This window comes from Pseudochaenichthys georgianus, chromosome 4 (genome assembly GCF_902827115.2).
Source record: "Pseudochaenichthys georgianus chromosome 4, fPseGeo1.2, whole genome shotgun sequence".
Taxonomy (NCBI): Eukaryota; Metazoa; Chordata; class Actinopteri; order Perciformes; family Channichthyidae; genus Pseudochaenichthys; species Pseudochaenichthys georgianus.
The window spans coordinates 4,546,790-4,558,236 of NC_047506.1; the positions used below are offsets into that span (position 1 = coordinate 4,546,790).

The 11,447-nt window shown below is 43.3% G+C and overlaps 1 protein-coding gene across 1 annotated transcript in view; it reads right to left on the minus strand.

The window, feature by feature from the left end:
- shc2 (SHC (Src homology 2 domain containing) transforming protein 2) overlaps nt 1–11,447 on the minus strand; it is a 34,881-nt gene that overhangs the window by 22,252 nt on the left and 1,182 nt on the right. The window contains 9 exon segments of the mRNA XM_071202970.1: nt 766–791; nt 793–816; nt 818–894; nt 984–1,035; nt 1,208–1,261; nt 1,681–1,800; nt 1,999–2,059; nt 5,344–5,414; nt 10,752–11,447. The exon segment at nt 10,752–11,447 is cut by the window's right edge and continues 1,182 nt beyond it. Coding sequence (XP_071059071.1) covers nt 766–791; nt 793–816; nt 818–894; nt 984–1,035; nt 1,208–1,261; nt 1,681–1,800; nt 1,999–2,059; nt 5,344–5,414; nt 10,752–11,447 — 1,181 coding nt within the window.

Here is an 11,447-nt window from a genome sequence, read left to right on the forward strand (position 1 = left end):
TTCAAAGAGCCGTAATGCCCTTTTTTTTAAGGGGGCGGGGTTAATAGGTTTATCTGCGAAATAATCACCAGGATAATGAATCACTCTATTGCCAGAAATCCACTTTTACTCACAGAAAATGTATAACTTGCTACATCGCTCAGCAGCCAAACTACTACTCAAGCAGCATGCGTTATTGCCATCGTCTGTACGGCAAGTTTGCATTCAGGAAACAAAGTTCCTTTAAAGGCGAGTGGATTTATGGCAGGCAGTGAACCAACGATAGAAAGAACGGCTCTCACCAAGTACGACTCGGTTCCCTACGACTCGGTTCCCTACCCTTCGTTCGTACCAAGAGTCGTTCAAAAGAATTGGATCCTTCGCGAACGTCACATCACTACTGGGTATTCAATCTTCCTAAAATAACTCGACTTTTAGACTTTTAATGGACATTAGCATACAAACAATTAAACAATTATTTGTTGTCTAAATTATATCACTTCAGTACTCTAATTGTAGCCTATGCAATTAAGTTATTTCTGAGCACGTATTTGTTTTAGAATTCAATGATATGTGTCTTTACCCTCCTTTTACATTGTGTTAATTAGTACTGTCCTGTTTGTCACTCCCCACTCTGTTGCTGCTTTAACTCCTGAATTTCCCCACGTGGATGAATAAAGGTCCATCTTATCTTATGTTAGTTCACGACTTTGGAGGACAGTGCCTCCAAAAAAAAGTATTTTCATCATTTCATAGAGGTCATGGTGTGTCTGGGCGGCACGTTACCTCTCCATAGACATCATGGTTTTGGGGAGGACTGTGGAGGTAATGTTTGAAACTGCAGCTCGAAGGCCTGGCCGATGGTGCTGATGACACTCTCAGCTAAACCGTCCGAGCACTCCAGGATGTGACACGCTGGAGGAGACAAACAAGAGGTCACATTTTCTTTTTACGTGGTTATGAAACAGGCAGGGAAGCTGACGGAGAAGCCTTTCAGGACATACCTCTCTGGTTCACTGGGTCTTTGGCCACATACGCAACATAATCAGGCGTGTCCTGCAAAAGAAAGGAGGATACATTCAATTAGATGTATATAATGAAAGCCCTCATTGATTCCTATGGTCATAGGATTGGAAACCAGTCAAATGGAATCCAGTCGGATATGTGCAGCCCGCCTACAATGTCCAACAACAACGTAAAGGAGAGCTGAGTGAAACGCTGCACTCACTGTGTCTCCTCCTGAGGCGAAGGAGATGGACTGCATGGGATGGTGCGCGATCACCTGGGAGAGAAAAGGGATCAAGGTTTTTCCAATATTCTACTTTGACATGTCATTGTTAAAAAATGGGGATACAAAAACACATTGAAAGGAACAATAGCGATGCCAAAATAAAAAATGGTTTCGATAAAGTACAGACCAAGGATCAAATGATTTAGGTTAGTGTGAGGAAGATTTGCCAATACACTAAGACTTTTTAAGCTTTGTGTAAAAACGTGCAATTTTTATTTTCCAATGTTGGTTTTTAGAAATGAGGAAATGCTTCTGAACATCATGTAAACATTGAAATTCTTCCGGGGCAAGGTTTAGTTAATTATTTAGGGAGGGAGGGATTACATTTGGTATAATTCTGAAACAAAGCAATTTATTTAGCATATTAGGGCGAATATATCAGTATACTCACACTAGTTATATCATCATACCTGTCGTGTGGTAGGGATAAGCAGACCGAGCCCATCTATGCAAATATTGACTGCAATACTCATGCCGGCAAATCGCAGGTTACTCTTCCCCATCACAGTCTGGAGAGCTTTGTTCGTGGTCTACATGAGGAATTACCAAAAAATAATACAGTGGAAATGATATCGCACAAGAATCAGTTACTGATAGAGAGTTTTAAGTGTCTGAAGACCACAGCAGTATCTTAAACCCATCTAGTTCTAGCATAAATTAAACAATGTAGTATTTAGTTAGTATAGTATAATAAAACATGGAGAATAGGATTAAAGTTTACTACTAACCTTCTTCCTCCATGCTCCTTTTCCGCCTGGCACAGTGTCACACAGCCTGTTGATGGCCTCCCTAATTAGGGAACGAAGAGAGGTCAAAGGTTAGACTATAGTGGGAGACACTGACTACTAAACTAATAGCTAGAAGGACACTACAAATAACAAATCAGCTGTATCTTGTTAACTATACACCCAAATATTAACATGTATTGCTTTGAATGTTCTGTTCTTTTTCAGGTTCATATTAGTATTTTGCCCCTCTACTGTGATATGTTTACAGCACCTCTTTCCCCCTCTGTCTGAAACCAGAGCCCAGTCTGCTCTGATTGGTTATCTGGTCGGCTCTGTTGTGTTTGGTCAACCGTTTAGAGATGTCCCGCCCCTTAGCCTATCACGTGCAATCGGTTGAAGCACTAGCCAATAGAAGCAGGAGTGTTATATGTTCAGGAAGTAAATAAAGGAATCCAATGGAGGCATTTCAGGCAGGTCACGTGTGTAGGAGAGATCTTTAATGTTTGCACACAAACCCATGTACACTACAGGAAAGGGAAAACCCCAACAAGCGTAATAGGGCTTCTTTAAAACATTGTTCAGTCTACAAGAAACGTGTGCAACACAAAAATGGTAAATCCTGAGGTTAAACAGAAGCTGTGTGTTCCTCCCTCGGGCTAAGGTCACAGGTCACAGACCCAACACAGTTCAAAGGTCAGGAAAAAGGTCTGTTCAGAAGCACTAAACTTCTTACCACCAGCCGTCATTCACAGTGGTTGTTTATCAAACTCCTGTTTAACTTCCTGTTGAATTAGGGAAGAAGAAACACTACAATTGAAGGCAAATATAAAATGTCTAGAGCCCTCTACCGCTTCTTTATGGCATCATAACTCACATTTATTTGCCACAGTGCAATTCTCTCGGCAGATTTTTTTACAACTTTGCAGTGAAGCTGCTATAACTCCTGGAATGGCCGTCTAATGGGCGTTTAAAGCCTCTGTCCCCCGTGTGTCTGATGGCGGTCGGGAGGCATAATGTGGATTTGAAGCTGGAGCTCGCTGCCAGGGGACAGAGAGGACGGCAGTCAAGAACCCAGCTGCCCCTATCAAGTGGCTCGTAAATATTTAAAAAGCAGCATACCGGACCCCATCTCCAGTAAAGGTCTTCTCAGGGATTTTTGAAAACACCACAATGACTCATGCTGATGAGGGGAAAGGCAGGAGGAGGAGAGGGATGGGCTGTTGTTGTTTTGTCTGCAGACTCGTTATCTTCCCTGCCATAAAATGCCAGGCCTCATTATCACTGCTGTTGCTGTTTAACACCCGGACACAGAGGGCACTGTTGGGAAAACGCACCTTCCTCAATCTGAAGGGCATTTGTGAAATTCTGACACACACTGAATGTGTTGTTGTGGTTTTCAAGGATAAAATGAACTTGTACAAGTCAGCTAGGCGAGAAAAAGGAAAGGCTTTGTTTCTAAAAATGCTGCTTATTAATCGCTCCCAGAAAAAAATAACTTATAGCAAATGATGTTACTGATGTTAAAAATGTGTTAGATCACTTAAAGAAATCAATCATTGATTTTTAGCCGTGTGGGACAGATGGCCCGTGACCGTCCCATGTTCCCTAAGGAATCGGAAACTGCGTGTCGTTAGCGTCTCTGCACAATTTGGAAGTCTGTTTTAAAGCTGCCATTCATACATGTCCTTTCACACCCTGTGGTGTTATACATGTTTTGGTGTTTTGGAGTTCCCTCCAGAGGGAGTTTCTCTCCCACACTCCCCCCCTGCCTGAAACGCCTCCATTGGATAAGCCAAACGACTCGCTGCACCCTCGCTGCGAGGGGGACCCAAGTTCCCATCAGCAAAAACACGTGGGTTTGCTATCCTGGCTCCAAGATGGTGGAATGAGCTCCCCATTGACATCAGGACAGCAGAAAGCTTACACACCTTCCGGCGCAGACTGAAAACTCATCTCTTTCGACTCCACTTCGAGCGATAGAACTATTAACAAAGAACTGCTAACAGAGCACTTATATACTAATAAAGGACTGGCTTATCTATAGCCAGTTGAGTAGCACTTGAAATGCTTGGCTCTATGAAACCTGATGTTCTTATATGATTCTGTTTTCTTCAAGGTTGTGTCTTCCTGGTCGAATGTACTTATTGTAAGTCGCTTTGGATAAAAGCGTCAGCTAAATGTAATGTAATGTAATAATAATAATAATAATAATAATTGGACTCCTTTGTTTACTTCCATAACAATATGTAACACTCGCGCTTCTATTGGATAGCCCTCAAACACATTGTACGTGATAGGCTAAGGGGCGGGACATCTCTAAGCGGTTGACCAATCACAACAGAGCCGGCCAGATAACCAATCAGAGCAGACTGGGCTCTGGTTTCAGACAGAGGGTGAAAAGAGGAGTACAGGCAGTATGAGAAAAATCAAGAGCTTCTTGAACATTGAAGCATGGAGACAGTAGAGACAGATGTCCCAGTAGAGACACTACATACTGATATGAACCTGAACATGTTCATAATAGGGCCCAATCATGACTACACTATAAACTTGGTCTAATGCTCAGTATGGTTTCTCACTTTGCTAATGTTTGTTTTGTTGTTTTGTTTTTTAACTCCACTCCTCCCCTCCTCCCCTCCTCCTCAGTAAGTTTTAACCACAGACATTATCCAGCAGGGTGCATTCGTGGGGGGGGGCCGCTGCAGCTTTCCACAGTCATTAGTAAACATCATCAATAATAGATCTCCATCTCCATCACTCTATCTTCTGCAGCCTCCTCCCCCTGCACTTAAGCCTTGGCTGCACGGCAGGCTCCGATTACTGCCCATCGATTGTGGAGGAGAGAGAGGAGGGAGAGAGACGGAGAAGCAGTGCACTCCTCCCATGAGGCAGAGGATTGCAAAGAGCCCGGCTTTTATAACAATAACATCACATGTAGGGCATAACAACACAACACCGTCACACTGAGACCCTGAGGCCTAGTTTTATACATACATGTAGCGTCAGTGAGCACATATAGAGTGGATCTATTTGTCTCATGGGACACACAACACTATTGCTGCCATTGGAGAACACCTTGTGACCTTTGTTTCGATTTGTTTGATTGCATTGGCATTTCATTTTCACTGCACCTTCCTGGAAATATTTTTGAGTGACCTTGTAGGATTTCAAAACACAGCATTTCTCCACAGTTCCTCTTACTCTTACTTCAAGAAAGTGCTGACACTCCATCGTTAGCGTTAGTGTAATTTAATAACATAGTGGCTGATACTTCAGTTGACGCTATACATCTTGGGTCAGAGTGTCCTGACTCATCATTACCAATAGTGGGGGTTAACAGCGTACCTTGTCACCTGCGTCCGCGTGTTGAAGTCCAAGGCGCGCATTGACTTCAGTACTTCAATACAGCCCATGTACTGCAAAAAGAAACAAAAGAAACATTTAAACGAAATGTATGAATAAGCATAGTAAATAAGCCTCTATATGATTTGTTATATGATCAATCAATCAATCAATCAATCAATGTTTATTTATATAGCCCAATATCACAAATGTTACATTTGTCTCAGTGGTCTTCACAGTGTGTACAGAATATCAGTATGACAATACGACACCCTCTGTCCTTAGACCCTCACATCGTACAAGGAAAAACTTCCAAAGAAAACCCAGTTTAAAGGGAAAAAATGGGAGAAACCTCAGGGAGAGCAACAGAGGAGGGATCCCTCTCCCAGGACGGACAGACGTGCAATAGATGCCGTGTGTAAATTGAAAAGATAATACATTTGCAACATAGGTAGTCCAAATGTTTGGAAATGCATGTGTGTATAATAGGAAGATGAATCCACGAGGATATCCATCCAGGACCTATGATCCAGGACCACAGCCACGACTCAAGATCCAGCGCTCGCAATCCAGGACACAGGACCGCAGGATCATCCATGACTCCGGATCCCAGCGTATATAGACACCAAAAAGAAAGACATTTGGGGAAGCTGGGTTAATCGGAACATGAGTGTACACGGGTATAGACAGAGAGAAGGAAGAAGTAAGATGTCCCCCGACAAACTAAGCCTATATCAGCAAAACTAGGGGCTGAATCTAATCAGCCCTAACTATAAGCTTTATCAAAAAGGAAGGTCTTAAGCGCACTCTTAAAAACGGATAGGGTGTCTGCCGCCCGAACACAAACTGGAAGCTGATTCCACAAATGTGGAGCTTGATAAGAAAAGGCTCTGGCTCCCATTGTACTTTTAGAGGTTCTAGGAACAACCAACAACCCTGCATTCTTGGAACGCAATGCCCTAGTAGGACAGTAGGGTATAATGAGTTCTTTAAGGTAAGATGGCGCCTGCCCATTAAGGGCTTTGTAGGCGAGAAGAAGAATTTTAAATTCTATCCTGTGTTCTATAGGGAGCCAGTGTAAGGCAGCCAGAACAGGAGTAATGTGGTCCCTTTTCCTAACTCTGGTTAGTACACGAGCCGCAGCATTTTGAATCAGCTGAAGCGACTTGATTGACTTCTTCGTACTCCCTGATAATAAAGAGTTACAATAATCCAGCCTAGAAGTAACAAATGCATGGACTAGTTTCTCTGCATCGTTTTGAGACAAGATATGCCTGATTTTTGCAATGTTACGTAGATGGAAGTAGGCGGTCCTTGAAATTGATTTTATGTGGGCGTTAAAGGATAAATCCTGATCAAATATAACACCAAGATTCCTTACAGTCTCACTGGAGGCCAAATTAATGCCATCCATAGTTAGTATGTCTTTAGATCATTTGTTTCGTAGATTCTTCGGGCCAAGTACAATAACTTCAGTTTTGGTCGTGTTTAACATCAAAAAGTTTAAGGTCATCCACGTTTTTAAGTCCTTAAGGCAGTCTTGAATTTTATTTAGATGATTAATTTCATCAGGCTTGATTGATAAATATAGTTGAGTATCATCCGCATAACAATGAAAGTTTACAGAATGATTCCTTATAATATTGCCTAACGGAAGCATATATAATGTGAACAAAATAGGTCCGAGCACTGAGCCCTGTGGCACTCCATGGCTAACTTTGGCTTGCGTGGAAGATTAATCGTTAACACGTACAAACTGAGAGCGTTCAGATAGATAGGACCTAAACCAGCCTAAAGCAGTTCCCTGTATGCCAACTAAGTGCTCTAGTCTTTGCAATAGGATATCATGGTCGATAGTATCAAATGCACCAACAAGTGTTGCATTTGGAGGCAAATTTAATCCAAACAGCATTTCAGTTGCATTACAAATCTTCTTTCAAAGACATTTCTGCAGTATTACTCTATAGTACGCATGACTATGCCCAACAATGCCTCATAAAACTCATATCCACATTGAGGCCATTACAGAGGACTCCGGTGAGGAGCAGCAGCTGAGCAGCGTCCTAATGGCTGTCAGGTCGGGGTGCTAATAGCACCGTGACTAGATTAGCAGCACTAAAAGCTCCACATCAAACTCAACTTGCAGCTTCTGAAGCCTCTGGGGGGGAGGCTGAGGGATGGGAGTGTTTTCAGTGGACTCAATCAATGCATGATAAGATGTCTTGGACTTAAATTAAAAAGTAGTTTGTAATGTGTGACGTTTACATGACAAGATGGAGGGTGAGCAACATGTATGACTTTGCATTTCTATTTCAGATTACCTGCTGTTTTCATGAAATATCTATACAGAATATTTCCATATTTCCAGGAACTGATTAAAACGTACTTTCTGACCATGCCCCACTGTCTTCATTAATAATAACACAAAACATAAAGCACATACAATTAATCACACTATTATTGTTATCATTAGTTATGGAAGGTATTAGTGACCCCTTATTCTATGTTTCACCGGTTTTTCATCCATGTTGTTCATTTCATTCAATGTTGTTGATAATTGTAAAAGTGCTAAGGCTAACGCATGCCATGTCAATAAAGCCTATTGAATTCAAATCTTGGATTGATTTATAAACTCTTGGTGAAGCTAATTTGGTGATACATAATTGACATCCTCGCTAACCGTACTTTGGCTCAGTCACTCCCGTATTTAGTGCAGTTTCCAGGATTGTTAGTGACGGCAACAGACAGAGCACGGCAGCCATAAAAACAAACAGAGAGCGAGAGAGCGAGAAGAGAGAGAGAGAGAGAGAACAACCTTTGAGCCAGAGAGCTTAAAGCGCTTTTTAACAAGATTTGTAGACGAGGGGAAGTCTCCCATCAGTAAATTAAATTGTCTCTCTTTTTTTCCTTCCCTTCTCTTTGCCAATGCCTCCATTGTCACACACATCTGCTGATGAAACACATCCCTTCTTCTATCACCCTATGCTCGCGCTTCCTTTGGGACAATTCTCCTGGACACTACTCCTACCGCGAGAAGCATTCCTCGGAAATCTAATAACACTGGCATCCCCGTTCAAAAACCTTGGTGAAGCACGTACGTTGTGTTTCGACGAATGGGTGCACGATGGACGGATGAGGACAGCTGGACGTATCTGGATAGTGTAGTATGGTGAATGATTCGATTTTGTTCAGTACATGCACGCCTGTTTGGTTTGTATATCTCATGTTGCCAAAGAACATTTTCAAACTGTGGAATAAAGTTCCTTCTTCAGAGCAACACCATGTACTCGTTGCACCATGAAAGGACCAAAACATTACCATGCAGAATAAATGGGCTGGTAAATATTGTGCACCAGATTGTGACAGAACAGCATAAAAGATAGCAGTCCGTTTTTATAGCTCTCCTGATGATAGCTGGCAGCTGCAGCGCTTTGTGTGCTGCAGTATCCTGGCTGTCAGAGATGGCAGATGCAGGCCAGACCCAGAGCAGGACACGCCGTGTGAACAAAGACACGGTGCAGAGGAGAAAACCAATACTAAGAATCATATTTCTGTCTTTCCCAGCAGAGGAGTGACTGTGTGTCAGGGAGAACAGAAATAGAGGAGGGGGAGCTGTGTGCTATGGTAGCTGTGTTGCTTAAAAAAGGCACAGTGCAGCAGAAATCCACTGTCACTTTGACACTAATGCATGCAGCAAGTGCTCCTCGCTGCATAGATTTACCACAGAGTGCACGTTTAACATTCCTTCAGCTGCTGTGAAATGCAACAAAGACTATAACACCCCTGTTGTGCAATACTACTTACGTGCAATACTGTATATATAAACCGTAAATAGCTGTGCAATATGTACTTCCACCTTGTATACTTTCACCAGGCTGCTATCTCAAAACTGTTACTGTAAAACTGTAAATTGTGTAATTTCTACTTTTTATCTGAAATATGTTAATGCTTGCTTCTTAATTAGGCTATCTTTGTGAGAAACATTGACTTGAATTAAATGTATTATATCAACAGATTTCACACAACTGTATGAGTTTAGTTGAAAGTAATGATATTAAGTAAAACACAGTATGTATAACTTAGTATTATACTATTAAACTTAATATATGTGACATTTGTTGACCTCATACATTCATTTATAGTCGACGTTTCAGTTTTCAGTGCAGGCCAGTGGTCACATCACATTATTGATGGCGCCTCTTTAACAATAAACTGTCTGCAAATCAACTGAGATATCAATCACACATAAAGCAGCACTTGTTATGAATCTAGGAAAGCCCTGCATGGTGAGGAGAGGTCTTCATTAGCCCCCCCCCCCCCCATCCCCATCCCCATCCACATCACATGATGCAAATGACTGTGACTTAATGTAATTGAATATACGAATGAATGGCGCCGGTATAATGGAATTAGAAAGCGTGCTTGAGCCCCAGACTGGGCTAATCAAGAGTCATGTCATTAGTTTTGAGGAGAGGGGGAAGAGCAGAGTAAAGAGGGGTGGAGGTGAACAGGCGGCGGGGGGGGGGGGAGATCATTGACATTGACATCAAGCAGCCTGCCTGGGATGGTAACCCTTTGTAAACACATGTCATGTTCACACAGATAGAGATATCTCTTCATATCCCTCCTACTCTAGTGGGACAGCCAACTATTTCTGTTTGCAGCCTGGTTTAGTTTCATGATAGCAAAACAATTGTTTGCGATCTATTTTAAAAAAGTAACCCAAGCTTACTCAAATAAGTGTACTACAGTAATAAACATTGGGATTCACAAGGCACACGGATTGTAAATAACATGTAATGGTTAACATAGGCTCCTATCAATGTAAACAATCCAGAAACCGCACAAAGACCACTCCCACGATCCACATAAATAAAACATACGTTAGATCTACTTTCTGCCGTATAATGCTCCTCACTACAGTCTGTGCACATCATTCCAAGGTGTATCTTCCCCGCCCTGACGCAGTCTCTACCAAGCCATCTATCTGGATTATGTATTCCCCAGCCCCTCGCCACATGTGCTGCATAACAAGCTGCCGGCACTGAGGTGTCCTTTTGTTTCACACACAGATAAGAGACACCTTTAAAGGACTCATTCATATTGTCCACTGATTCCTGTGAGCAGTTATGTATGTATGAATGTGTATGTGTATATATAAATACATATGTGTGTAATGACAAAGCTGTTACTCTGGTTATTAACTTGGAAGGGGAAATAGTATTGGTTTTATTTGTAAATTGTCTATGTGTTGGTTTTGTGAAGCACTTTGAGTTACCTTTGTGTATGAAAAGTATATAAATGAAGTTTGATTTGATTATATGTAAGCAGCAGAGAAAGAAAATATGTTCTTTTTAGATGTACAACAATTTAAGTGGATGTGCATGCATACAAAACAACTTATGACCTACCCTGACTATATATGAAGCCCCTGGTCCTGCAATGGTGTTGTCAGCGTGCAGCCAGCCCTGGGTGGGTTTGTGGATGAAGTTTCCCTTCTGGGGGAAGTCCTCTCCCCCCAGCCACATGCCCTCCACCCTTGTCCGGCGGCTCATTCCTGACCTGGAGTTGCTGGAACCCCCGGGGCTCGCCATGGCCTCCATAGCCCCAAACCCGTGCCCCCCTGGACCGGCCGAGTGTGCAGCTGCCACCGCCCTCTGCCCCCGGATCGCCTGCAGGGAGCAGGGGGTGACACACACGGGGTCACAGGAGTTAAGCACCGCTGCGAGGCTGGCCACCGGGCCACTGGCGGAGGCCGCAATACTGCGCCTGTGTGGGGAGGAACTCTGTGAGGCTGTGGAAGGAGCCGCCTTCCCCGAGTCCTTGCTGGAGCTGGAGCTGGACGGGCTGCGGCTGAGCAGCGAGTTGGAGAACTTCCACTGGGGCATCCTGGGGATGAGCATGCAGAAGGTGGTGGTGGCCTCCTGATCCCCGTCCAGGCAAGGGGAGTCGGCCAGGGCTGCGGCCCCAGAGGAGGAGGAGGAGGCTCTGGCACTGTGATCCAGGGGAGGCAGATGAGGCAGGGGGGGCAGAGGGAGGCTGGTGGCGGAGACGGAGACCACCGGTGTGGCCACAACTTTGCCGCTCATGGCTAAGCTGTGCATCAG